Here is a 26,539-nt window from a genome sequence, read left to right on the forward strand (position 1 = left end):
TTATTTGGAATGTCAGTATTGTTGATTTGGGTATAACTTAACATTTAATAAGGTTATTTTAGTTTTTTTTACAAAAAATCTGACCATCGCTGTGGGGTTCACAAACTTTCGAGCAGCACTGTATTTAGAATTTAAAAGGATTAAGTCAACTATTATTAATCACAACAACTTGGATATCCAAATGGCAAATCTGTGGAGTTTAAAATATTCATGGAGCCAATGTTTTCCTAAAGAATGGAATATATTAGCCCTTTATTGTCATTATACAGTTGTACAATGAAATTGTGGAACATCTCCTCTTACAGTGCAGGTTAAGTTAAAATTTCAAAAGTGACATGCAAATATAAATGAATGACAAGTCCATTTATTCTTTATTAGCAGTTTTATTACTGATCCATGAGATACCATTCCATACACACACCTTTGTGATTCACATGGAGTTTGATAATTTGCACAACTATACACGAGAATCCCAGTGTACAATGCTACTTCAAACTGAATGTAAACAATAAATAAGAGGGGGGAAAGTTTTGTTGGAGTTCTCCAGCATTAGGTCTGGCAAGACCTTTTAGTGAAGCTGGGTGTAGAGGGTGGATGAGTGCAAAACTCCAAATGTGTAAATTAGTCTTTGTAGAATAGTGGAGATGGCCGTTCTTTTAAAACAAAAGAGGTCACAATTTACATGACAACTAAATTGAACTCCCCTCCAATCTTAAAACCAAACTTAATTAACACATTGAAATGAAAATGCTAGATAAATAAGCAGATAAAAGACTCGAGAATAAGATAAGGCAAGCAAGCTCGCATTGTACTATTTACAGTCTTTGTCAATTTTCAGTCAGTTGTAGAGGCGCACTGTCTTCCCCTACTGGTTACAACTAGTATCACACTCTCACCATCATGCTTAAATTCAAATTGAAGAGCGGCCTAGTAAAATTAAACTCAATGGAGTGGTGGGACACATGTAGACACCTGTGAACCAGAAATACCACCGCTTCTAGAAAGAAAACAACACGGGCAATGAGAGTGTTAAGATGTCTCCTTCTATAGCACATTTCCTTGTTACGGTGAAGTGTGAACTTGAGTCTATCCCAGGTGAACTGGCAAAAAGCGGGGCACCCACTGGATTAGTCCCCAGCCAATCACTCGTGCATACAACACCCATTCGTGGTCACATTGCCACATATGGGTAATTTGAAATCGCCAGTAATTTATAGTACCTGGAAAAACCCAAGCGAGCACAAGGAGAACGTACAATATAAAGGTTTGAAGTATTACATGAAAATATGTCTAGCAGACAAATGATCACAATTATTCCAACATTAGGAATCAAAATCAACAAAAGACCGCAACCTCAATTAAGTACACAAATTGAACTTTGTTAAGGTAGGATGTGCGCGCAACAGAGTAAACCTTAGCTTGCCGATGAAGAACCACAGCTGACATTTCCATGGCTGAGCAGGCTACAAATTATGTCTAATATTTAAAATAAAATAATAATAATTTAAAAAAAAAAAAAAATAGGAATCATCTTTTTAATTTGTGCCACGTTCTGAATGCATGTCACTTTGAATAATTGTTACTTTTTCATGTCGTCCAAAACAAAGGAACACAAATACAGCTTTGCATTAAAAGTTTATAAGAAACATGGAAAAATCACTCTACACTGTAAGAAAAATTAAGAGACCCACAAACAAAAAAAAGTGGGAACTACCAAAAGCTCAAATTAAATACAGACAGCATTTGGTGCTTTATGTTGTGTATGTCTTCATGTGGAGACCAGCTGAATGAGGAGGTGCTTTCAGGCTGTGGGTGGAGAAAGTATGTTGGTAGATAAAGGCTCTCATGGAGGTGTCTCTGCACTGGATGTGGTCTTTTTCTTTGGTGCCTTCTTCACCGTCTTGCTTTGAGCCTTCTCAAGGGAGGAGCAGTACAGGAAACAAGAGAACAAAGACAATAAAGTTGAAAGAACATTTGACAAAGTTGTAAGACAGTATATACATACATTGTCAGGATGTTTAACATATACATATTGTCTACGAAATTATGGAGAACATTGCATTGTTGATTCACATTATGGCGTATTCTTAAAGTCTCGAAACAAAAAGAACCGAATAGTTGCAGGGATGGCAAATGAGGAGGATGTGCATGAAAGTCCTCATTCTCCATTGCACATCAGTAGCATGAAAACACCTTGGTTTCACATGGAGCCAGGAACCAAGACTGCTACTTTTGAAACAATGCAAGGACATTTTAAAACTATTAATATCAACTATTAGCATTTTCTGACAAACCTCCAAATCATATTTCAGACTAATTGTTGGCCACATTGCATAAAAGAGCTGGTTTGCCACCATTAACACTGAAGACATGGCTGCGAAATCTGAGCTCATTTCCAAAAGAAGCACTGTTTCATCAGTTATTTGGAATACATTTTTGTGGAGTACCTTCAGATTATCAACATAAAATTGAATATTCATTTGTCAATATTGAACACCCCTTATACATCGTGTATACACACTCGAGTTCAGTTCACAAATATCGCATGGAAGCCATGTTTCAAGTGTCGAATGTTTCGTTACGAGATGCAAGTGTATGGTCATTGAAAATGCTATGACAGCACATGGTTAGCTGAACTTTGTGTATGCATGAGAGGCAATGTGAGTGCGTACCTCTGTCTTTACAGCCGGTTTCTTAGTTGTCTTGGCAGCGGTGGTGGTGGTCCGCTTGAGGGCCTTTTCTCCCGAATCCATCCATTCATCAGAGTGTTCAGTTCTTGTATCTGATTGGTCTGAGCTGTGTTGAGATGATATCTCATCTGCAAGGGATGAAGCAGCCATGGAGCGAGCTGTGGATTTGGATAGAAAAACTAATGAGGCAGAGATCTTTTCTTTCACTGAAAAAAAATAGTGGTGGATTTATTTGATAAAACCATTGTAACAATTTTCACTTACTTCTATTAAGTACCATAGTTTTTGCACTATAAGCCATACCTTACTATAACCCGCCACCCACCAAATTTGAGACGAAAACGACATTTGTTCATAGATAAGCCGCACTGGACTACAAGCCGCAGCTGTCCTCGCAGTATTATGGGATATTTACCAAGGGTGTCAACAATAATCGATGTGGCGATGCATCCCGATGCGGGGCAGGGACGATTCGATTCGATTCGGGCAACACGCTGAATCGATTCAGCGCATTTTAAAATATATAAGTACGTTCAAAAATCTTACCTGTGCAATTCCGGTGATGCAATGGATTTGGTTTCCCCATTTGTATTGTTATTCTCATGTTTACCTGTAGAGAGAGCTACTTTACATTCAAAGCAAGCCCGTAGAGGTTAGATCGGCCCTAAAAAATTCCAGCCCAACCGACACGGCCCGCTGGTATTGAAGCCCGACCGGCCAGATCAATTAACTAGATTTGCATGCCGAGCCGAGTGATGCGGAAAAAAAAAACGCAGCAGCAATTTATTTTCATTTCTTCAAGTTTTCTTACTGTTTAAATAGTCTACATATTTTTATAAGAGTTATAAAAGCATTTACACAACAAAATAACGCTGGGAAAGATTAATATTTAAAAAAAAAAAAACTGTTTTACAGACACACAGGGGAGAAGATTCGAAAGGATCACATTTGCCTTTGTGTGCATAAATAAAAGTGTCTTTCGTAACGAATTCTCAGTTGGCAGAAAAAAAAAAAACGCAAGTTTACTCAATATTTAAATAGTCTACATATTTTTATGAGATTTATAAAAGCATTTACACAACGAAATAACGCTGGGAAAGTTTAATAAAAAAAAAAAAAAAAACAGTTTTACCGACACACAGAGAAGATTCAAAAGGATCACATTTGCCTTTGTGTGCATAAATAAAAGTGTCTTTCGTAACGAATTCTCAGTTGGCAGAAAAAAAACAAAACGCAAGTTTACTCAATATTTAAATAGTCTACATATTTTTATGAGATTTATAAAAGCATTTACACAACGAAATAATGCTGGGAAAGTTTAATTAAAAAAAAAAAAAAACACGGTTTTACAGACACACAGAGGAGAAGATTCAAAAGGATCACATTTGCCTTTGTGTGCATAAATAAAAGTGTCTTTCCTAACAAATTCTCAGTTGGCAGACAAAAAACGCAAGTTTACTCAATATTTACATAGTCTACATATTTTTATGAGAATTATAAAAGCATTCACACAACGAAATAACGGGAGGAGAAGAAGAAAAAGAGGGCTGCGCCACAGCCCTCTGCGCATTTTTTTTTTTTTTTTAATAATTTATTAGTCCGGCGTGGCGGCCCAACCCGACCCACCGAAACGTGAATGCTTAACATTTCGGGTCGGGTCGGGTTCGGGCACAAGATCTAACCTCTATTAAGGGGGTACGAGGAACCCAAATCCGCTTCCTCACCGGAGTAACGTCACAGACAAGCGCAGTTGTAATCGAGAGAGCAGAGAGATAGGACATAACATAACAATGGCTGAAACGGAGAAAGAAGAAATATTATAGCGAGAAATATTATAGATATAAGATAGGCTAGGCCTACATTTTACTTTTGTTCTACATTGCAATTTAGTTGATGTTTTGTTTGCAACTGAACTGATCCCTGGATTGATATTGCGATAAAGATGCTGCTGCACTACAATATTTTCTTTGTCGTTCTCTTTAATATTTACTTGAATATTTTTATTGATGGGTCGTTGTGACTAAAACACAGTGACTGTTATTACTGATTTTGCACAGGAGTTCAGATGTTGCACTGTGTGAAAGGCTGCTACTGTGTGTAAAAAAAAAAAAAAAAAAAAAAAAAAAGAGAAAGCCCTGGTCTCATTCAAAGCACTAATTAAATGCTGTGATCTGATTTTTTTTTTTTAATATATATGAAAGTATACTATTTTCATTTGACTTCAACCAGGAGTGACACAAGAGCCAATAAAAAGTTGTTTAATGTCTGTCCGCTTGTGTTGGCTCATGATTCACGAAAAATATGCTTTGCTTTAGAATTTTAATGCATCCCAGGCTTTAATGCATCGCAATGCATTGCCGAATCGAACCGAATCGAATCGTGACCCTCTGAATCGAATCAAATCGAATCAAATCGTGGCCCTCCGAATCGTAATCGAATCGAATCGTGAGGGCAGTGCCGATGCACACCTCTAATATTTACACCCAAATATATTAACCGGTAAGACTTTCTTTGACAGCGGCATCATACGACTGTCATAAGACCAAATGAACCAACGTAAAGTTTTGAACCAATTGGCTGCAAAGCTTCATTGGTTCAAGAAGCTTCATTTGGCCATCACTGCTCCGTTGGGGGAGACAGTCAACCTCCGCTGCCACCTGCTGTCAACACTGATGTTGTCCAACATGCCTCCTAGCATGCACGGCAGCGCTACAGATGTAAATAACAATCAAAATTCATGTTATGTGCTGATTATTTCTTCAGTTACTGTTCGAGTAGTTTCATTAATTGCTAGTTATGGAATATGGTAACATTTTATTTAACAGTGGCGCCATAAGACTGTTATAATTATGACATGAAACTGTCCCGAGCATTAATGAATGCTTATAATAGATATCATTTAGTGTTATCCGGCAAATTATCTTTGTTTTGATTGGATGTAAAAGATCTAAGCTTGTCAACAATATTCACCATACAGATGTAAGTAACAATCAAAATTCATGTCCTGTGCTAATTATTTCTTCAGTCACTGTTCCAGTTGTTTCATTATTAGCTAGTTATGGTATTTAGTAACACTTTATTAGACAGTAGTGCCATATGACTTTCATAAGAACATCATAATTATGACATGACACTACCATGAGCATTAATAAATGCTTATAATGGATGTCATTTAGTGTTATCCGGCAAATTAGCTCACTTTTGAATGGATGTAAAAGATCCGAGCTGGACACAAATTAAGTTAGTGACATCATTTGCCAGATGACACCTAATGACATCTGTCATAAGCATTCAGTAATGCCCATGATAGTGTCATGTCACAATAATGACAGTCTTATGATGTTGCTGTCAAATAAAGTGTCACCTATTAACCCAAATATATCAACAAATAAGCCGCATTGGAGCATAAGACGCAGGATTCAAAATGAAGGAAAAAAGTAGGAGCTTATAGTCTGAAAACGACGGTAAATTTTACTGCTTGTGAACAGAACTTAATATTTTAAGCAGTAAACTTAATAAAAGTGCAATTTTTTTCAGTGTATAATTACTTCTACCAACACATACGAATGGATAAAATCAATTGATTTAGTTTTTGCTAGTTTTAAAGCTGTGTGACTTTATGATACAAATTATACACAAACTAGTCTGCATTGCCGGCAGTAAGTCAGATTCGTTCCCAGTGAGGGTTAGACTAAGGTTGCCCTTTATCACAGATTCTGTTCATAACCTTTATGGAGAGAATTTTTAGGCGCAGCGGAAGCGTTGAAGGGGGCCTGTTTGGTGGCCTCAGCATTGCATCTCTGCTTTTGCAGATGATGTTGTGATGATAGCTTCATCGAGCTGTGATCTCCAACTCTCACTGGAGCGATTCGCAGCAGTGTGTGAAGCAGTGGGGATGAAGATCAGCACATCCAAATCCAAGACCGTGGTCGTCAGTCGGAAGTATCAGTGCTTTATATCAATAGAATGAGACTAAACATAAAAATGGATTCACAAGTTAAACCTTTTGTTAATGTGGTAAGCATATTTGAACCCTTCAGGAAAGATAATATGAAGTGAACCCCTTATATTCATGAGTGAACATTCACGCCAGTATTGCTTTGGCAACATCTGATGGAATACTGGTGTCCTAAAGTATCGTTATGTAAATTGAGTCTTGTGAAAACATGGTTTAGCATTTTCAAATCAGTAGCTAATTGCTACCCTCTTGTGGCACTTTGGATTGCAAACCATTTGAAGCTAAATAGGCTAAGGATGTGTGAATGAAGCAAACATGCTATTATTACAGTGCATGTACAGTGGGGCAAATAAGTATTTAGTCAACCACCAATTGTGCAAGTTCTCACACTTGAAAAGATTAGAGAGGCCTGTAATTGTCAACATGGGTAAACCTCAACCATGAGAGACAGAATGTGGGAAAAAAAGAGAGAAAAGAGATTTTGCGTGAAAATCTCCTTCCATCAGCAAGGGCATTGAAGATGAGACGTGTCTGGGTCTTTCAGCATGAAAATGATCCCAAACACACAGCCACGGCAACAAAGGAGTGGCTTTGTAAGAAGCATTTCAAGGTCTTGGAGTGGCCTAGCCAGTCTCCAGGTCTCAACCCCATAGAAAATCTGTGGAGGGAGTTGAAAGTCCGTGTTGCCCAACGACAGCCCCAAAACATCACTGCTCTAGAGGAGATCTGCATGGAGGAATGGGTCAAAATACCAGCAACAGTGTGTGAAAAGCTTGTGAAGAGTTACAGAAAACGTTTGGCCTCTGTTATTGCCAACAAAGGGTACATAACAAAGTATTGAGATGAACTTTTGGTTTTGACCAAATACTTTTTTCCACCGTGATTTGCAAATGAATTCTTTAAAAATCAAACAATGTGATTTTCTGTTTTTTTTCCCCCACATTCTCTCACGGCTGAGGTTTAGCCATGTTGACAATTAAAGCCCTCTCTAATATTTTCAAGTGGGAGAACTTGCACAATTAGTGGTTGACTAAATACTTATTTGCTCCACTATACAAACCAGATTCCAAAAAAATTGTGAAACTATATAAGATGGGAAATTAACTGAATGCAATAATGGGGCCTTGACTTTTAAAAAAAAAAAAAAAAAAAAGATTGGGACAAGGCCATTTTCACCAATGTGAGGCATCCTCTCTCACACCAGTCTGAAAATACTAGGTACCGAGGAGACAAGGTTCTCAAGTTTAGAAATTGGAATGTTGTCCTATACTTGTCTAACTTAATTGTTCAACTGTCTTGGATCTTCTTTGTCGCACCTTCCTCTATGTGATGCACTAATTGTTCTCTCGAGGTGAAAGATGTGGCCTGCAGGCTGGCCAATTCAATACGCGGATCCTTTTCATACTCAGCCATGATGTTGTAATCAATGCAGCGCATGGTTTTGGCATAATCATGTTGAAAAATGTAAGGTCTTCTCTGAAACAGACGATATATGTATGTATGGGAGCATATGTTGTTCTAGAACCTGAATATAACTTTTTATATTGACCGTTTGTGACAGCCCTGGCCGTTAACTCTTGCTTTCGCCCATCAGGTGAGCATCCCAAATTGATTCCCCTCCCACCGTGACGTGCGCTGTTCATCAGATGATCAACACCGCAGGGATTGTTCTTTTCAAGACTACGACACCGCCGCTGATTGGCGACCCAGGAGGACGCGCGCTTCAAATTTCGGCGGCTGTCAACAATAGGCAAGGTTTGCTTTGATAGTTGTAGCATTCCTCCTTGCTCGCATATTTGCTCATCACACACGCTAGCATTCTGTCCTGGAGACCTTGTGATACTCCCATTTTTGGTGAGTTCTTTGTGTTTTGTCGCTTTGCTAATTTTTGTTACACACTGTATATAGAGCACGAAGCAGTAGGGGTAAGCTGAAGTTTCTGTTAATCTCGTTTTCTTGTTTTTGCTTATTATAGGAAGTCAGGTTAGTGGCCGTCTTTTTGTCGTTTCCTTCTTATGTTCAGGGTTTTGTTAGCGAAGGGGTTTAAGTACAGTATCTGTTTTGTTACTTTGGCCTAGGCTTACCCTGAAGGCTACTTTCTACCGTATATATAGTTGTCTTTGTAAATAAACTGTATGGAATTGTAAACGTGTCCCTGCCTTGTTTTATGTTGTGTCCCAAGCAGAATCTTCAATCGGCTTCAATTGTTTTTTTTTGTTTTGTTTTTTTGTTTTTGTTTTTTTTGGGGGGGGGGGGGGGCTTGACCCTTACATACAGAGATTATCCAAATCCTTTGAATTCTCTGAATCTTTGCATGATTTTATGCACTGTAGATGATGACAACAAACACTCAGCAATATTTTGCTGGGAAACACCTTTCTGATATTGCTCCACCATATTTCGGTGCAACATTGGGGGCGGGGTGGGGGGGGGTGTTGGTGATATTCTTTCCATCTTACCTTCAGAGTCAGTGCCATTCAGAGCCCCTTTTACACTCAATCATGTTGCCAATTGACCATGTTAGTGGCAATTGCTCTTTCAGCTGTTCATTATTTGAGCAATTCAGTATTGCAGCCTCCTATCACTACCTGTCCCAACTTTTGGAGGAAGAATGTGGTTTGTCAATACAGGGAGACTTTCCAGTCCACAAATATCTCAGTAAATCTCCACTGAGCATTTTTTCTTTCTTTTGTAGCTATTAGAATCTGAGCAAACATTGCATAAAGGGAAAAAAATCCTTTATATCTAAGAGTTTAAAAAGCGCAATGTATTTTTTCTCCAAATATAGTGCAGCCCTAACCCTGTGAAAAGGTCCCCATCATGTTGTGTGCCCAACTAAGAAAAGGCACACAGCTGCGTGCGCGTATGGCTGTACCATATCTCCCTTTAATTCATGTCTGTAATTTACATACAAAAATTATACATTAACTACAATACTTTAATTATTGGAATTATTATATGAAACAAAAAATATATATGCTAGTTTCAAAGTACAGTGTGTTTGATGGAGCAATTCCTCAGTGGCCACGACACATTTACTACGGTTATTTTACTGTCATTTGAAGTGTGCTATATTTTCCAAACAGATTTTTATAGCATTCATAAATAAGCCTCAGGAAACCCTGAATGCTTCGTGATTTATAGTAAGCTTCAGAATCCAATGAGTCAAGCCTTGGTATGCGCATACATATCATGGTTCCGCACTGCCGGACAGATGCTCAAGCCACGTGAATGGGGAAAAAAAAAACAAAAAACGATGCCATTAATGGGAGGACATGGCCAATAGTGATGGTTCTTTGCCGTTTGTCTGCTTTTCCCTGCATTCAGTCCACAGCTTGTGAAGTTTGTGAAGTTAGCAACTCAATGCCAACCCTCATTGCCTAATTGTAATTGGTATTCTACAGCTCACATGACACCAAGACCAACGGGCTCTCGTCTTATAGCTAAGCTTCTGACTTCCAATACAATGAGAAGTCCTGCACGGGTTAGTAGTTTTGTACTAAAGGTGCGCTCATAATAATCTAATCGTGATGTGCTTAAGATGAATCATCACTATTACACAGATAATTGCACAATGAGGGAAGTTGTCTTACTCTGTCGTGCAGCGGTGCTCCTGGCCCGTGGCAACGTGCTGGCTCCTGAGCTCATGTCATCAACAGAGTCCCGCCTTGCACGGCCATCTGAAGAGTGCAGAGACAGCTCATCCTCCGCATTGATGAGTGTTAGGTCTTGCATGCTAAAACTCCGCAGCTTGTCTGACAGCACACCCTGTCCCTGCACAGCATTCAACCAAAAACAGGTCAGATATGTGGCAGCAACACAATGTTTGATTATTTAAATCTTGGGGATAAATCACATCTATCAAACAGATAGAATGATTATTATTATGAAAAATAAGTTGTTGTGCCGCCTCCCTATTTTTTTCTTTTTTGGCATGATTCAACACACTTTAGAGGTGCCACAGGGAGTGCCAGCCCAGAAACTACACTAAGCCTAGTAGACAGGTCCAACACTCATGCAGAGTGTATGAAGAAGTCTCTGATTTCCTGATGCCCTCTGGCAGGTTGTTCCAGACCGCAGACCATAGCAGCCTCTCCATGAGTTTTCATTCTAATCCTAGGAATGGTTAAAATGACGGAGGCCAGGGGACCTTAGGATACATGAGGGCCGATATGATGAAAGAACACCGGATAAATAAGATGGACCAAGGCCATTACTTAAAAACTAATAAAAGAACTTTGAAATCAATCTTAAAATGCACAGGATTATAAAACTGGTGTAATTTGCTCCTGTCCATCAACACGCATGCAGTACAGTTTTGCAATAACTGCAGATTAGTAATAGGTTTCGTTAAGACCAGAGAACAGGGCATTCAAATAATCTATACAACATGAGATAAAAGCAAAAATCAGTATCTTGTGTTGGCTTAAGAAAAAAATGGGCAGACTCTGGCGATGTTCTTCAGACGATAGAAACCTATCTTCGCAATGTTTTTTTGCGAATAAAACTAAGCTCAGAGTAAAGGTGACGCTCAGGTTCCTAACAGACTGTGTAGGTATAAAATCATGAAATTTAGCTAAAGGTTTCCCTCTGTTCTCTTAAGTTACTGCTACCAAGAGTAGCAAAACTACACTAACCAGTAGTTACTGGGGGCAATTACTTCTTCACACGATTCCAGAGAGGTTAGGATTTTTCTCCCTTAAATCAATATTTAAGAATGATTAAATTAACCCGAGTTATCTTTGTGAGACATTAAATGGCTTGATGATCATAAACATTTAAGTGTGTTAAATATGTGAAAAACAAAATAAAATAAAATAAGCAAAGAGGCAAATACTTAACTTTTTTCCAACGCACTTTATACAGTAGTTTACAGTATACACATATTAAGTATAGGGCTAGCATCTGGGGGAATCTTTTTTGTTTATTTTTTTTTAAATCTGGGGGAATCATCATGTCTACAAAAGCACAACTTTCCAAGAACCCCCCAAAAATAATAGATCCACATGGGGATTTACCAACAGTATATATTTGTGAAATTATATGACATTGACCAAATTAGTTTCAGCCCAATGCTGCAACTCCAAACACTATTGAAATTCTTGTATAAAACAGCATAAGATTTTGCAAGTTTAGCCAGTGAATGCCAATTGTAAAATCAAATATACCAATGTAAATAAATGAATAGTCTAAACGTAGATTGAAACATTATCTGCATAAGGCACAAAACACAGCCAAACTTTCTCACCTTGGTGGCTGCAGTAACTGCAGCATTAGCAGCTAAGTTGAGACCCCTCTTGCCAAACCTCATCATCGTCTCATAACTTCTGTCTTTGGCCTGTGCAATGTAATCGTCTATCTCCTGCAGCATACATAAAAGAAGAGTAGAGAAAAGTAAAAATATAAACCAAAAGCCAATAAAAGTGCATCCTGTAGAATAGATGAATTATGAAACCATCAGAGTCCTACCTTCTCCTTGTTGGACAAGGTTGGGTGGACAAACTTGCGATAAAGAACACTGGAGCCCTTGGTGTATGGGGACAAAAGCCAGATCACAAATGCGATCTTCAACTCGAAGTAAAAAGGAAACCTGCCCAATTAAACACAATAAAGAGAAATGGGGGCAGAAGCATCAGTCACTACGAGCTCATTTAAATAAGAAACTGTCCTTTGATAGTGTTAAAAATATCCAGGCACTGGAAACACCTGAATGCCTCAATTGATATTATATAAGGGCTTATTTATTTAAAGCATGTCAAGAATGATGATCCGACCAATATGAGCAGCTCGAGACTCACCATGATAGGAACAAGTCTGTGGCTGTCTCTGCTGTGGAGAATAAGGCGAATACTATCCAGTACATCATCCACTTAACCTGAATGAGTAGAACAACACGCACGGGTTGGGGGAAGCATTAGAATAGCACCTGAGAGCACACTGTATTTAGTGCATCACGTGTCAATGCGCATGAGGTAAACAAGATGTGCTCATGCTAGCTAGATCCAACATATGTGAGTCATGCCATCTCACATCAGTATGCATGATTTCATCTCCCAAGAGACATACCAGTAAAGGGAATATAGAGTATTCTTTACAACGATTACTTTACCACAAAATTTGTTTAAAATGGCAACTGACAAAAATCTGTGAGAAATTAAGTCTCATGAAGAGGAATATGACAGAAAATATTCTATCTAGAGACACCAAACAGGAACAAACACAAATCAAAACAGTTCTAAAAATGGTGCCCCACACAGATTCCTCCTTCTGTTGCCGTCTGCTCTACTAGAGACAGAGAGAAAGGGGGGGATTGCTATGGTAACCTATCAGGAAGGAGGAGATTGTTCTCGACTGTGAATCCAGGCGACAGGCCAGCGTACTGCTGCTCCTGCTCCTCCCCCTCACGGACTTCCTTGCTCTCATCCTTTGCAGTGATGAGGTAAGCAGGGAGGACCCCATTTAAGACTCACAGCCATGAACTGAGGGTTGTTGCTTAAGAGCTGTCATCTAACAGCAACAGCCAACTTTTAAAATACGTATAACATTAAAAATATAATTGCTATAGAAAAATGTAGGATGCTTTTTTAAAAGTTTGAAATGGAAATTTAAAAACTTAACCCTTTCATGCATGACCCATGATATATTGAGTTTAAAAAATGTTACTAAGTGTTTTTCTGTGTTTTTAGACATAAAAATAAGAACTGATTTGGTTCTGTTTTTATACACCAAATTTTCAAGGAGTTATGAACATGTCCACGTAGTTGGACAGCATGCGTTTGTGGATTTTAACTAAAATATTAAAAAATTCAACAAAGATCAAGTGATATAACTTTCAATGTTTATTGAATTATGTAAAAACTGGAAATAATTTTCAAAATATTTTGCTCCCTTCAATACACCATTCTGGGCTTTTCTTTTTCACAGAAAAATGAACCACAGTGTTTTAATTGCAAAACTAGGCAACCTTCAGTGCTTCGATTGACAAAATGAGACAAACAGCAGTGCTTCAACTGACAAACTACACAAACTGTATGTAGTACATCAACTGACAACCTCAAAAGGTTAGGGCTAGGCCACAGGTGAGGTGCTACAACCCTGCTACAACGCTGCATGCTTATGTACTTCCAGTACTAAATCAGTTCACCATCTTGTGTGAAAATCTGCCATGCACCCAGGGCACACAGCCACATTGCAACACATGCAGCTGTACTTTGTTTTTTGTGTGCATGCAGGGTCTTGGCATCTTTGGCCATTTTTTATGTTGTTCAGCTGGGGCCAGTGGTTTCCAGGACCAACCCTGACCTCCCAGGGTACTTTGGATGCAGGTTTGCGCTTCACAGGAAGAGGAGGTGGGGAAGTGTCACTTGGTCGCCCCCTTTTGCGGACAGTGCCTGAATTTATCAATGAATGAGCCACTGATGCCTTGAAAGGCAGAAGACCACCCTCCTCCAATCCAGAGAATCTGAGGAGATGCCAAGCATTCACAACGGTTACATCGAGGAAGTGGAAGAACATTCTGATGTACTAGCGTTTGTTCTTGCGTCTGTGGGGATACATTGCCACCATTTGGTCCATCAGGTCAACCCCTCCCATATAATCGTTGTAGACCTTCACTGCAAATGGCCTGTCAATGGTGATGATCTTCTTATCTTTCTTGGACCATCTCTGTACAACATCTGTCGGGTGCTTGCCAAGACAGGACAAGGCCATGTGAATAAGTGAAGTGTCAAGCCAACATGTGACAGTGACATCTTCACCATTGGTGACAACAGATAGAGCTCCTCTTCCTTCTTCTTTGAGTTCTGTTGCACTCCTGCGTTTCGTTTGTGCCCCCTGAAGCCTGTTGACGCGGCATGTGCCAGTGCCATAGAGTCCCTGTTCAGATGACCAATACGTCTATCTCCGTGGGTAGCAGATGTAGGACATGACTAAGTTTATCCCGAGGAGCATCTTCATTTCTTCTGCTATCGCATTCAGGTTCTCCCTTCCCTTTTGGAGTGCATAGAGGTTGGTGTGGTATGTCATATCATCTATGAGTTCTTCTGGGAAGAGATGCAAGAAGAATTCCAGGGGCTCAGTTGCGTTAACATTTAGACTCCACTTTCCCAAGAAGTCAGGTAACACACCCTCATATGAATTGTCCTTTACTTTCCAGATGTATCATTTTTGCTGTGTTTTCTTTGCTGTGGCAAGTGGTGTTGGTGTGTCAACAGGTCTCTCTGCTTTCAAATCAGGTTCTGTTGCTATCTCATCAGGGCTTTCGTCCTCAACATCCTCTAAATCCAGTCCTTCCTCCTCAGATGCACTTTCATATTGATCTAGAGTTTTTTTACTTGGCAACCACTCGTCATCACTGCTGTCACTGTACTGTGAATTTGCCGAATCAGAAGGCAGGTTCTCCACAATTCTGTAGGCCTGGCATGCCCAAGACTAGCCTGTAAAATGTGAATTGTGCCTGTTACTCATAATGAATAATGCACAAAACATACATATTGATATATACAATGCAGCTTACAATCAAATAGCATAAAATGTTGATTTATACAAAAGAAAACTACTTCAGATAAAGCATTGTCAAGAGTGATATACTGTTCAGTAATTGCATGCAGTCCACTTTGGTGGACATCTGAAAAATTGCAATTTCCTCCCAATCTAAAATCAGTACTTGGAAATTTTCACAACTGTGGTAATTATTAGGTGTTACTTGATGTAAAAATATTTTTTTTTTACCTGCAGGAGTCTCCTACTGGAGAAAGATTGAGCAGAAATCCCAGAGGTGCTAGGCATGTTTTCATATCCGGCAGCCAATTTGAATGTTGGCACAATTATTCTGCAGTTACAAAGGTTGAACACACAAAGCAGTGTTGGGTGTATTCTCAGGCGTCCACTTTAGAGGCTTATAAGCAACACTGCCATCAAAACCTATTGTACTTGAATACTTGAAAATGACGTTTTAATTGCTGTTACTGCAGTGACCGTCATGCTTGAAAGGGTTAAAACACATCTTACAATGTATGTAATATGTTTCCAAATATATAACTTCAACAATATAATTCAAAAATCAGTGAAAGCAAAAATGTAAAATAAACCATACAACTATGCACTGCTCGTCCTTATTACGGTCACAGGAGTTTGTCTACGGTAATAAATAAGTAACATGTACTTGCTATTAGTAAACATACTTTTGTACTATGCACACACTGCACACCTAATCAGATAAAATTCAAAAACATTGGTTAGCTTGAGGCAAAATACAAAAACAGCTGTTAGTATGACGCAACTAGAGCCCCAACAAAAAGCACTTTGTTAAAATTGCACCATGTTTGCAAATGCAACATTGAGGCTATTTCACAATACTTAGTAAAAGCTTAAGCCTCTGTGGTATCAGTGCAGGGTTGTTTTCATCAACGATGACGATAATGAAAATATTTCTTCAACGAGCGATTTTTTAATGATGATGACAAACTAAAAACGTGTCGTGGGAGACTAAAACATAACAATGTGGATGCCAGTTTTCGTCTGACGAGAACGAGATGGAAAATTCACCATAGCTTCCGTCATACGTTTATAATGTGTGACATTTTCTTATGGTATGTGTAGTTAGCATGTATCGTAGCAGTGTTTTGGCCGTGTCACTCATGTGACATACTGCGCCGCTCCCCCGCCCCACACGCTTATTCACGGGCCGGTGAGTAAGCATGTGTCCACTTCAGGCTCCTTCTGTGTCAGGTGCTGCTTGGCAAGTTTTGTTTTCTTATCTTGGCTAGATATGACATGTTGCTTTAGCCCTTAAAGGTCTGTGCTGAGTGAGCATCACACACTAAATGTAACTTGTAGCATTAGCATAGCGTTCGCGTTAGCATTAGCATGGTGAGTGTCGTCTTAAACTCTTGGAAAACGTTTTACATACAGTTCGTTGTGTCCATGCGAGTTTAATTAATTGAAAATAATCCAAAGTTATGTGCTCGTCTGTCAATGTTCATTCGAAATTGTTGGAAAACTTTTTATTCATGGACTAAAACGTTTGGAAGTTTACAGACGAAGACATTTTGAGTAATTGTCGGCTAAAATTAGATGAAATTTGTCTGCGTTTTCGTTGACGAAAACAAGATAAAGACGAACACATTTTGAAAAGACTAAAATATGACTGATAAGTATTTTCGTCTAAAAGACTAACATTAAGATGAAAACTAAAATGGCAGCCAGAAACAATACTGTATCAATGCATTGTAAAAAAAATCATAATCAGGGGCCGTTTACATGGTGACGCTGCGACACCAAAACGCAAAACTTGTATTGCGGAATGGCTTCGCCACATGATTCCAAAAACGGAAGGCAAAGACGCAAACTTTTGATTCCGGCCTCCAAGGCGGAACGATTCAATTGCGGAGATTGCTCCACAACCATTTGAATGGAACGCTCTCGCTCCAATGACGTCAGCACTCGCACACGTCACTTTGGGCATGCGCACTCGCTGCTACTCAACATTCAAAACAGCAAACATGGCAGAACGTTGGCTTTAATTTACCGTTTTTATGTTTTTAATTTAAATATATATTGGGTTCACGTTTTTGTGCCTTTTGAAGCAAAAGAAAAAACTTTGTGGACGCTATTGTTTCGAGTGGGTGGGTATGTAGTCTTCCGGGCTGTGGAGGTTGTTGTCAAGGAAGTGCACGATTGGCTGTCGCCTTACACTGCACTTCCCCTAGGGTCTGGCATGAATACTACTCATTTTCACATGGGATTGCGACATCGTTCGAATGGAGATGGAACCAAGACGGGAACCATGTAAATGCTAACATGAAATGTGTCGTATTCTCCGAACGTCACCATGTAGACGGCCCCTCAGTCATCAAGCAGAGGCACACTCAAAATAAATCATCCCTGTACTTTTGTTCAGAATCCGGGTGACAGAAGGACCTACACAAGCTAGAAACAAGTCATCAGTAAAAGTAAATAAAGTTGACAGCATCCTGAGGCTAAACATTTCAAAATTAGAATGCCAAAGAGGGGTCAAAAATGATGTGCTTGTATTTTGTAACCAGAGGTGATACTCACATATTCTTTTACATTTTTCGTTTTGACAGCCTTGTATGACGCGTATGCTGGGTACAACGTGCCGAAGGCGAGGCTGAAACAAGAGGGGAAAAAACAATAGCTTGAGTTTGAAGCAGATAAATAAGTGAACACAAAATCTTGGTGTCGACTCAAAAACCTGAAGAAATGCCTTCCTGCTTAGAAGGCGGACATTTTATCTCAAAGCATTCTATGTTATCAGCCCCTTTGTGTTGATGTGATGGGCAGTGGTTTGTCAAAACACAAAAAACAGATACACGGAGTCAGGAAATAAGATAAGTCTATCACGGGAAGGTTATAGTGTGATTGGGAGTTTTTTTTTCCTTAGTATGCTGTCAAAGATCTTACTGAATGCTGATTGATGTTGACTGAACAAAAACCGTAATATTACAGCAAAGAGTGACCAGTGAAACCAAAAGCTTAATTACGGTATTGCACTCATTATGCTTTTATAAATGAACAACCAAGTACTCCTGTGTATCGTTTGAATCGTGTGTTTTTGTAGAAAATCAGTAGATTTTCCCAAAAAGGCCGGCGGTCACAGCTCTATTGAACTGTATTGTAACATATTACTCTGAGTCACTTCTTTATTAACAGAACCTTGTTCCTTTCTATTGTATGATATCATGAGGCTCGTTCGAACCAGTGTTCCGGCAAAACGTCCAACCAATGGCGAATTTGACCCCCCAAGTACTACCGTGCACTTTCAACTTGTTTTGTTTAGATGCATACAGAGGGAACGTACTAAAAATGCCTTTAAAAAAATACTTATAATATCAAATAAGGGTGGTTTAAATACACTACATGAGTAATGTGGTCAACAGATAAACGCTCTGCTTTAAAGCTACCACAAGAAAACACAATACTTAAAGCTACCAGAGGAAAACACACCAAAAGCATTTTAAGGTAATGGAAAGGTGTAAAAAATAATAATAACGAATAAATAAATAAATAGACTCAACAAAATCGAAAACAGAACTCGTTTCTTTTAACTGATGTGTGCATGTTTGCGCAAGCGCACAAGGATGTTACACCGTGTATCATATTTTGGCAGAACACCGATGCATTCAATACAGTACAGTTTTCTTTAGTAATATTCGTAAGGGACAAAAAGACCACCACCAGGTCCCATACCTATTCTCTACAGTTGGTCTGTAGAGACACAAGTGAGCTGCAACGTATCGCAGATGATTTCTCTGATGGGTGGAGTTTGCTCTGGACTGGTTCCGCGCTAGTAATGGGGACTTTTTTTTTGTAATGGGGAATAAAGACGCAAAAACAACAAAATATTTACCCTCCCATTGATGGGACTTTTAAGTCGATATTGCCAGGTCCTGCGCATAACATCTTTGAAGCCTCGTCAGGTTGTAAGCACGTCACCCCAGAGCCACGTAGAAAGAGTTGCGACAGTGATCTCGCCGCCAGTGGTCACGTTGTTCATTTAGGCATGAATAGTTCCAAGCACAACCAGTGCTGTAATGGTTTCTATATCGAACTGACAGCAGTGATTGCGACATTTATGGGGAAAATAGATAAAATCACGTATCTAGGTACAGTTGTGGTCATAAGTTCACATTCACTTGTGAAGAACATAATGTCATGGCTCTCTTGAGTTTCCAGTTATTTCTACAACTCTGATTTTTCTCTGATAGAGTGATTGAAACAGATACTTCTTTGTCACAAAAAACATTCATGAAGTTTGGTTCTTTTATGACTTTATTATGGGTGAACAGAAAAAAAGTGATCAAATCTACTGGGTCAAAAATATACATACAGCAGCGTTAATATTTGGTAACATGTCCCTTGGCCATTTTCACTTCAATTAGGCGCTTTTGGTAGCCATCCACAAGCTTCTGGCAAGCTTCTGGTTGAATCTTTGACCACTCCTCTTGACAGAATTGGTGCAGTTCAGTTAAATTTGATGGCTTTCTGACATGGACTTGTTTCTTCAGCATTGTCCACAAGTTCTCAATGGGGTTTAAGTCAGGACTTTGGGAAGGCCATTCGAAAACCTTAATTCTAGCCTGATTTAGCCATTCCATTACCACTTTTGATGTATGTTTGGGGTCATTGTCCTGTTGGAACACCCAACTGCGCCCAAGACCCAAACTTCGGGCTGATGACGTTAGGTTATCTTGAAGAATTTGAAGGTAATCCTTCTTCATTATCCCATTTACTCTTTGTAAAGCACCAGTTCCACTGGCAGCAAAACAGCTCCACAGCATAATACTACCACCACCGTGCTTGACAGTAGGCATGGTGTACTTGGGGTTAAAGGCCTCACCTTTTCTCCTCCAAACATATTGCTGGGCATTGTGGCCAAACAGCTCGATTTTTGTTTCGTGTGACCGCATAACTTTCCTCCAGAAGGTCTTATCTTTGTCCATGTGATCAGCAGCAAACTTCAGTCGAGCCTTAATGTGCCGCTTTTGGAGCAAGGGCTTCCTTCTTGCATGGCAGCCTCTCAGTCCATGGAGATGCAAAACACGCTTGACTGTGGACACTGACACCTGTGTTCCAGCAGCTTCTAATTCTTGGCAGATCTGCGTTTTGGTGATTCTCGGTTGAATCTTCACCCTCCTGTCCAATTTTCTCTCAGCAGCAGGTGATAGCTTGCGTTTTCCTCCTGATCGTGGCAGTGACAAAACAGTGCCATGCACTTTATACTTACAAACAATTGTTTGCACTGTTGCTCTTGGGACCTGCAGCTGCTTTGAAATGGCTCCAAGTGACTTTCCTGACTTGTTCAAGTCAATGATTCGCTTTTTCAGATCCAAGTATGTATATTTTTGACCCAGCAGATTTGATCACTTTTTCAGTTAACTGGGGCTGTCCCAAACGACTAATTTTCTCCCGATTAGTCAGCCGACTATTTTTACGAATAGTCGACTAATCTAATAATTAAAAAAAATATATATATATATATTTTTGTTTTGTTTTGTTTTGTTTTTGTTTTGTTTGTTTGTTTTTTTGTTTTTTTGTTTGTTTACTAATTTAGCAATGAAATTTTTGTTGACGCTTATCAATTCACAAAAAAACATACTGGAACACTTAAATTATTTATTAAAGTATAAATAAACACGTAAATAACAATAATAAATCACAAATAAACAATGAGTTCAAATGCTGATAGAATTAACTAGTGTAGCATCCCGATTGAAAAGATGGTCTCTTAAACTGATGGTTTACAACTTTTATTCCATCCTTGATATAATCACACTGTAAGAGCTACGGTGCACACAAATAAAACAACACAATTAGAAATTAACGAAAACTTTTCACCTTTTTCCTTTTAAACCTTATTTATATATCAATGAATTGCCTATATGAATTGCCTTTACCTTAATTTATTACCTTATCATTGACAATCTCTCCCTTGAGTGCAATCACTGTATATACTGTTTATATTTATGACCTTTTAACCTTATATAATTTTCTATACCATAACATGAAATAAACCTTTCAGTTAGCATTAAGAACAATACTAATAGCACTTCACTTGTAGGCCCAATGTCAATGAAACATTATTATTTAGTAAGGCGACAGCACCCTCTGGTGTACAAAAAAAAAAAAAAATTACATACGGTGACGGCGCTTGAGGTGTTTATTCACGGCCGACGTGCAGCCAAGCTTGGCATTGAAGAGACAGGACAGAAGAGTGTACCCTCCTTTGTTTCTTTGAAATAAGTCAATGTTTTGGACACTCTGGTGCGCTTTTTTGGCTTTGTGCCGCTTTCCCCGATTGCATACAGAGCATCCGACATTCTGAACTTTCCGCGCATATATTTTTTTAACCCTTCATTAACCGTCGACGGGATGTTGTGCTCGTCGACGGATTTACGTCATCGATGACGTCGACTATGTCGACTAGTCGGGACAGTTCTACAGTTAACCCATAATAAAGTCATAAAAGAACCAAACTTCATGAATGTTTTTTGTGACAAAGAAGTATCTGTTCCAATCACTCTATCAGAGAAAAATCAGAGTTGTAGAAATAACTGGAAACTCAAGAGAGCCATGACATTATGTTCTTCACAAGTGTATGTAAACTTTTGACCACAACTGTATTTGTTTGATTGTTTCATTGCATTATAATAGTATATTAAAGATCATGTATAACAATAACAACTCAGTACACTTTGATAAGAAAAAAATCATTTTTTTATTGGAAAAATTATGAAATTATGTGTCATGGTTCATTGTTTACAGCTAACATTTTATAACATTTTATTGGGCTGTGATGGTTGGTTGTACAGCATTTGGATGCACCCATCGGTCGTACGTACGTTTCCGGATGGCAATGGTCAGACATCAAAACAAAGTTGAAAGTTTTTTTTTTTGCTTTTTGCTGTTTAAAAGGGGGCTCAGTGGCCACAGCCAGCGTTCGCAGCCAGCGGTCACCATCAACAGCCACCATCAGCTTTCCCCATCACAAACAGCAGCATGATGTTCATCATGAAAATGTAACGTCTGACCTAAATGAAAAATAACATACATTAAATTAGTTTTCTATTATAATTTTTTGTCTATTATTTGTTGACATCACTTTTCAATCTATACACATCTCTAAAATATAATAATGTCAAACATTTTGATGTAAATAATGCAGGTTGTTGTGCATTAACTTAGTACTTTAGGATGAGGGCGATGCCTTCCAAGCTTACATAATCGAACTAACAAGCACGTGAAAGCCGGTTGTCTACCAATACTCACAAATACAGATACGTGTATGCATCAATGAGCTTCTGAAAGAGTTGACAATTTAAAAAAAGTAATTAATCCATTTAAACCCTTGCCAATAAGCAGTCATCTTAAAAAGTAGGAGAACATCGCTCATCAACCAAGATAAAAATATAATTATTAGGGCTGTCAAAATTATCGCGTAAACAGGCGGTAATTAATTTTTTAAATTAATCACGTTAAAATATTTGACGCATTTAACGCACATGCCCCACTCACAGATTAAAATGACAGCACATTGTCATGTCGACTTGTTACTTGTGTCATTTTGTGTTTTGTCGCCCTCTGCTGGCGCTTGGATGCAACTGATTTTATAGGTTTCAGCCCCATGAGCACTGTGTAATTATTGACTTCAATGGCGAGCTACTAGTTTATTTTTTGATTGAAAATTTTACCAATTTTATTAAAACGAAAACATTAAGAGGGGTTTTAATATAAAATTTCTATAACTTGTACTAACATTTATCTTTTAAGAACTACAAGTCTTTCTATCCATGGATCGCTTTAACAGAATGTTAATGCCATCTTATTGATTTAAACAAATACTGTACCTATGTACAGTATGTTGAATGTATATATCAGTCTTGTGTCTTATTTTTCCATTCCAACAATAATTTACAGAAAAATATGGCATATTTTATAGATGGCTTGAATTGCGATTAATTACGATGAATTAATTTTTATGCTGTGTTTAACTTCATTAAAAATTTTAATCGTTTGACATATAATTACGCCATGCACATACAAATAAAGCTCAACATATTCATCATAAAGCATCTCTGATAAAATACAGAGAATTGAAAATTCAAAAGAGGTCGTGTCTTTAATGAACTTACCTCCGAGTGGGAGTGTCGCAACTCTCTTTCTACATGGCTCTGCGTCACCCGCGTGCCCCTGGTTGGTCTTATTTAAAAGTGTGGAATTTGAGGTCAATGTTCATTTGTATTTGTAGTCAATTGACCAAGTAAAACGGGAGTCATTTGTCACCTGAGTTTTATAGCCCTCATAAATAAATATTAAAACGCTGTATGGACCGGGTGTTTAAGTCCATATTGCCATTATTTCTTGTCCTTTTTCAAAACTGAGACTACCACGAAAAACTACATATCCCAGGAGCTATTGTGAGGTCACAAAGGAAGGACGTAGTGCAAAAAATTGTAATATATTGCTGAGCGAGGCGCCACCTAACGAGAGGGAGGCGAGGTAGCGAGAGACGGTTACATTGGGCGAGCGACTTTGTGAAGAGGGAGGAATGAATCGGAAACTAGATTTAGCGCAAGCGTTATTTCATCAACTTGAGGAAGATGTTTGCCAGATTTGTCATCGTTTTCTTTGGATGAGTCTGCGAGTGAGTAGAGTGACAGCAGTGCGCAAAGTGCGGAAGGAGGACCGAAACCCCCTGGAACTGTGGGCTGTGTGACGTAGACCTGTGTCTTGTTCCAGGATGAAACTGAGTGACATGCCTGAAGAAATTGAACTGACTGGTTAATTATATATATATATATATATATATGTATATATATATATATATATATTTTTTTTTTTTTTTTTTTTTTAAGTATTTCTAATTATTTATTTCAATGTAATTTTTTTTCCCACGATCAATCTTTTCAATTAGAAAATAAATGTGTGTGTTCGAGAAACTTGATTGTAGGTATATAGCTTGGATAAAGTGATGGGTGCAATACCTAACCAAAGAGATATCCTCCAAACCCTGTGTTAGATGGTATATACTAGTGTATGTACATATATATATATATATATATTGACTATTTTTTCGGTTGGTCTCCTTTATATAACCTGTTTTGACCATAATAAGTATCAAGGCCAAAAACGCCTATTACCATACCTGTTGTTTCTGTTGAATCGTCAAATATAACAAAAAAAAAAACTATTATTTTATTCTTTTGTTGAATGCTTATCCTAACAAGTTCAATAATTATTATCAAGCATCAAAACTGTTTGTGTCGTGTGTTTGGTTGTTGACTGGACATCAATACTACAAATTTTTACAAAAAATGTTTGTATTTTGTCTTTTTGGGTCCAAAACGTTGATTATAATTAATCAGTGGGAAAAAAACAATTTTGGACATGAAAGCTATGGTGTCCTAAAAAAAGGGACCCAACCAGGACATTGTAAACAATTTTTGCCTTTGAAATACCAAGCCAACATTAAAAAGGCATGCAAAATCAGAAAAAAATAGGCATGGACATTATTAAACAAACATGCAAGGAAAACATGCACACTCTGAAGTTACTGAAGATATATTCATAATTTGCTAAGAATTTAAAAGGAAATATGTTAAAAAAAAAAAAAAAAAAAAAAAACGCCCTAAGATAAAATTTCAACTGGTTTTTCTTTCTGGTGCTTATGAATGACAATATTTAAAAGAGCGTACTCTGAATTTCTCCCTGTGTTCTGTTACAAAGACGTTCTGAACAATTCAAAACTTAAAAGCGAGACCAGACCAGATGCGGATATTGTGAGTCAGGTCTCACAAATTTCAGTCGTGAATGGCCCATACGTAAAATTACCAAGTTCTCTCAAAACTCACCATTATTCCTTTCCATTCTTTTCCATCTATTGCTTGAAATTGATGTTAGTCTAATGTTCGTGTCCGTCTGAACTCACCCACCCTGGAATTCCCCACCTTTCTTTACAACGTGCTCCTAATGAAAGATGCAGCAATGTGGCATAGCCAGATGACTGCCATTAGATGGTAACCATTTGCAAGCTCTGCTCATGGAATCAGATGAAGATTGTAGGCAAATGAAATAGTGGTATTCAAATACCTTGCGATACACCTTATCTGGCTTACTTTAGTCGAGTCATTCCCTAAGTAGAGGCCAAAACGCTGGAATCTTCCTGTAATGTCCTTCCATCCTTCACAATGTTATTAAAAATGTGCTGCAGCAGTCATGATGGGGGGGTGCATTGCGTTTAGCCTTGAGTGACATTTGAGCAGTTAATGTGACAACATGGTGATGAGAGTTTCACTGGGGGAAAAAAAGACACCCTTAATAACTCTACAAGGTATCTACTGGCGATATATCTTATGTAAAATTGTTTAAAGCAGCTCAGGAGCTAACTTGTCAACGCTGCCAGCTGCTAGCTGTTAGCTACCAGCAAATGTTAGTTTGCAACGCGTCATTTTGATAAATTAACGGTTAAATTATGCGATGTAATTTTAGTGGATGTGAGCCGAATGGCAACTTTGCGTGTTTCATTCTACGTGGGATGAATAAGGAGCCGAGAAAGAGTTGTCAGAGGAGACGGCTTCGTCATTTGGCGGGGCGACGTCCAGCATCAGGCGGACGACTGATGAATGGAATCGCCACATAGCTGGCACCATAACAAAAACAGCCCCGCTACTCACACGACCATCCTCGAGATCATCCACGACACCATCTTGATGGGACCTCCGCTCGGTTGCCTTCTCCTCCTCGAGATTGAACCGCTGAATAGCTAGCGGGCTAGGGGCGCCCCATACTGCTAGTGGACGCGGTTAGTCGAGAGTGGGCCAACTGTCAGGTGCGGGGAAGCAGTTGCCGAGGATGTGCTGCAGTCTCTGGCTAAGATAAAAGCTGCTTTGCGTCGCCCCGTGAGGCTGCTTGTTGTAAATGCGTGTTTCTTAAAGGGGCCAGTAACTGAAAACGAGGTGTGGACAGTGACAGTAGAGGGCGCCATATTGTTCATCAGTTTGACGTAAATCACTAGGTACAACGCAAACTTTCTAAATTCACTTTATGCATCAATCTAATCCAGTGATTTCACATACTCATGGTACTTGTAGGAATTTGAGAGGGACTGCTCAGTAGCATGCCCCACTTTCAGATCTTATTTTCAGGATGCAATCACTGGAAATGAGGTCAGGCATAAAGTATGTAATTAGTCCGTTGATCAATCTTCAACTGGATGTGGATATAAACTGTGGGGTCTGAAAATGTCATAAAAGGAAAAAAATAATTTGTGATTATACTCATTTTGGATGTTATATGAAATGATTTAGTAGTCTTAATGGCAATTCCACTCTTCAAGTTTGTAACTTAACCCTATATTGCCAAACGTATTACA

The 26,539-nt window shown here is 38.7% G+C and overlaps 1 protein-coding gene across 2 annotated transcripts; it reads right to left on the reverse strand.

The window, feature by feature from the left end:
• Positions 1-352: 352 nt before the first annotated feature.
• Positions 353-26,089, reverse strand: reep2 (receptor accessory protein 2). Of its 2 annotated transcripts, none has more exons than XM_057850038.1 (8): positions 25,842-26,089; positions 17,707-17,779; positions 12,447-12,523; positions 12,118-12,238; positions 11,897-12,010; positions 10,242-10,422; positions 2,673-2,848; positions 353-1,912 (listed from the first exon to the last, which is right to left on the reverse strand). In XM_057850038.1, the coding sequence occupies exons 1-8, from the start codon at positions 25,871-25,873 to the stop codon at positions 1,844-1,846; spliced, it is 843 nt and encodes a 280-aa protein (XP_057706021.1). In that variant the 5' UTR covers positions 25,874-26,089; the 3' UTR covers positions 353-1,843. The 2 variants fall into 2 exon arrangements, with proteins under 2 accessions (XP_057706021.1, XP_057706022.1); XM_057850039.1 differs by lacking the exon at positions 25,842-26,089 and adding an exon at positions 25,020-25,098.
• Between the last annotated feature and the right edge of the window lie 450 nt (positions 26,090-26,539).

This window comes from Corythoichthys intestinalis, chromosome 11, assembly GCF_030265065.1.
Source record: "Corythoichthys intestinalis isolate RoL2023-P3 chromosome 11, ASM3026506v1, whole genome shotgun sequence".
NCBI classification, from domain to species: Eukaryota; Metazoa; Chordata; class Actinopteri; order Syngnathiformes; family Syngnathidae; genus Corythoichthys; species Corythoichthys intestinalis.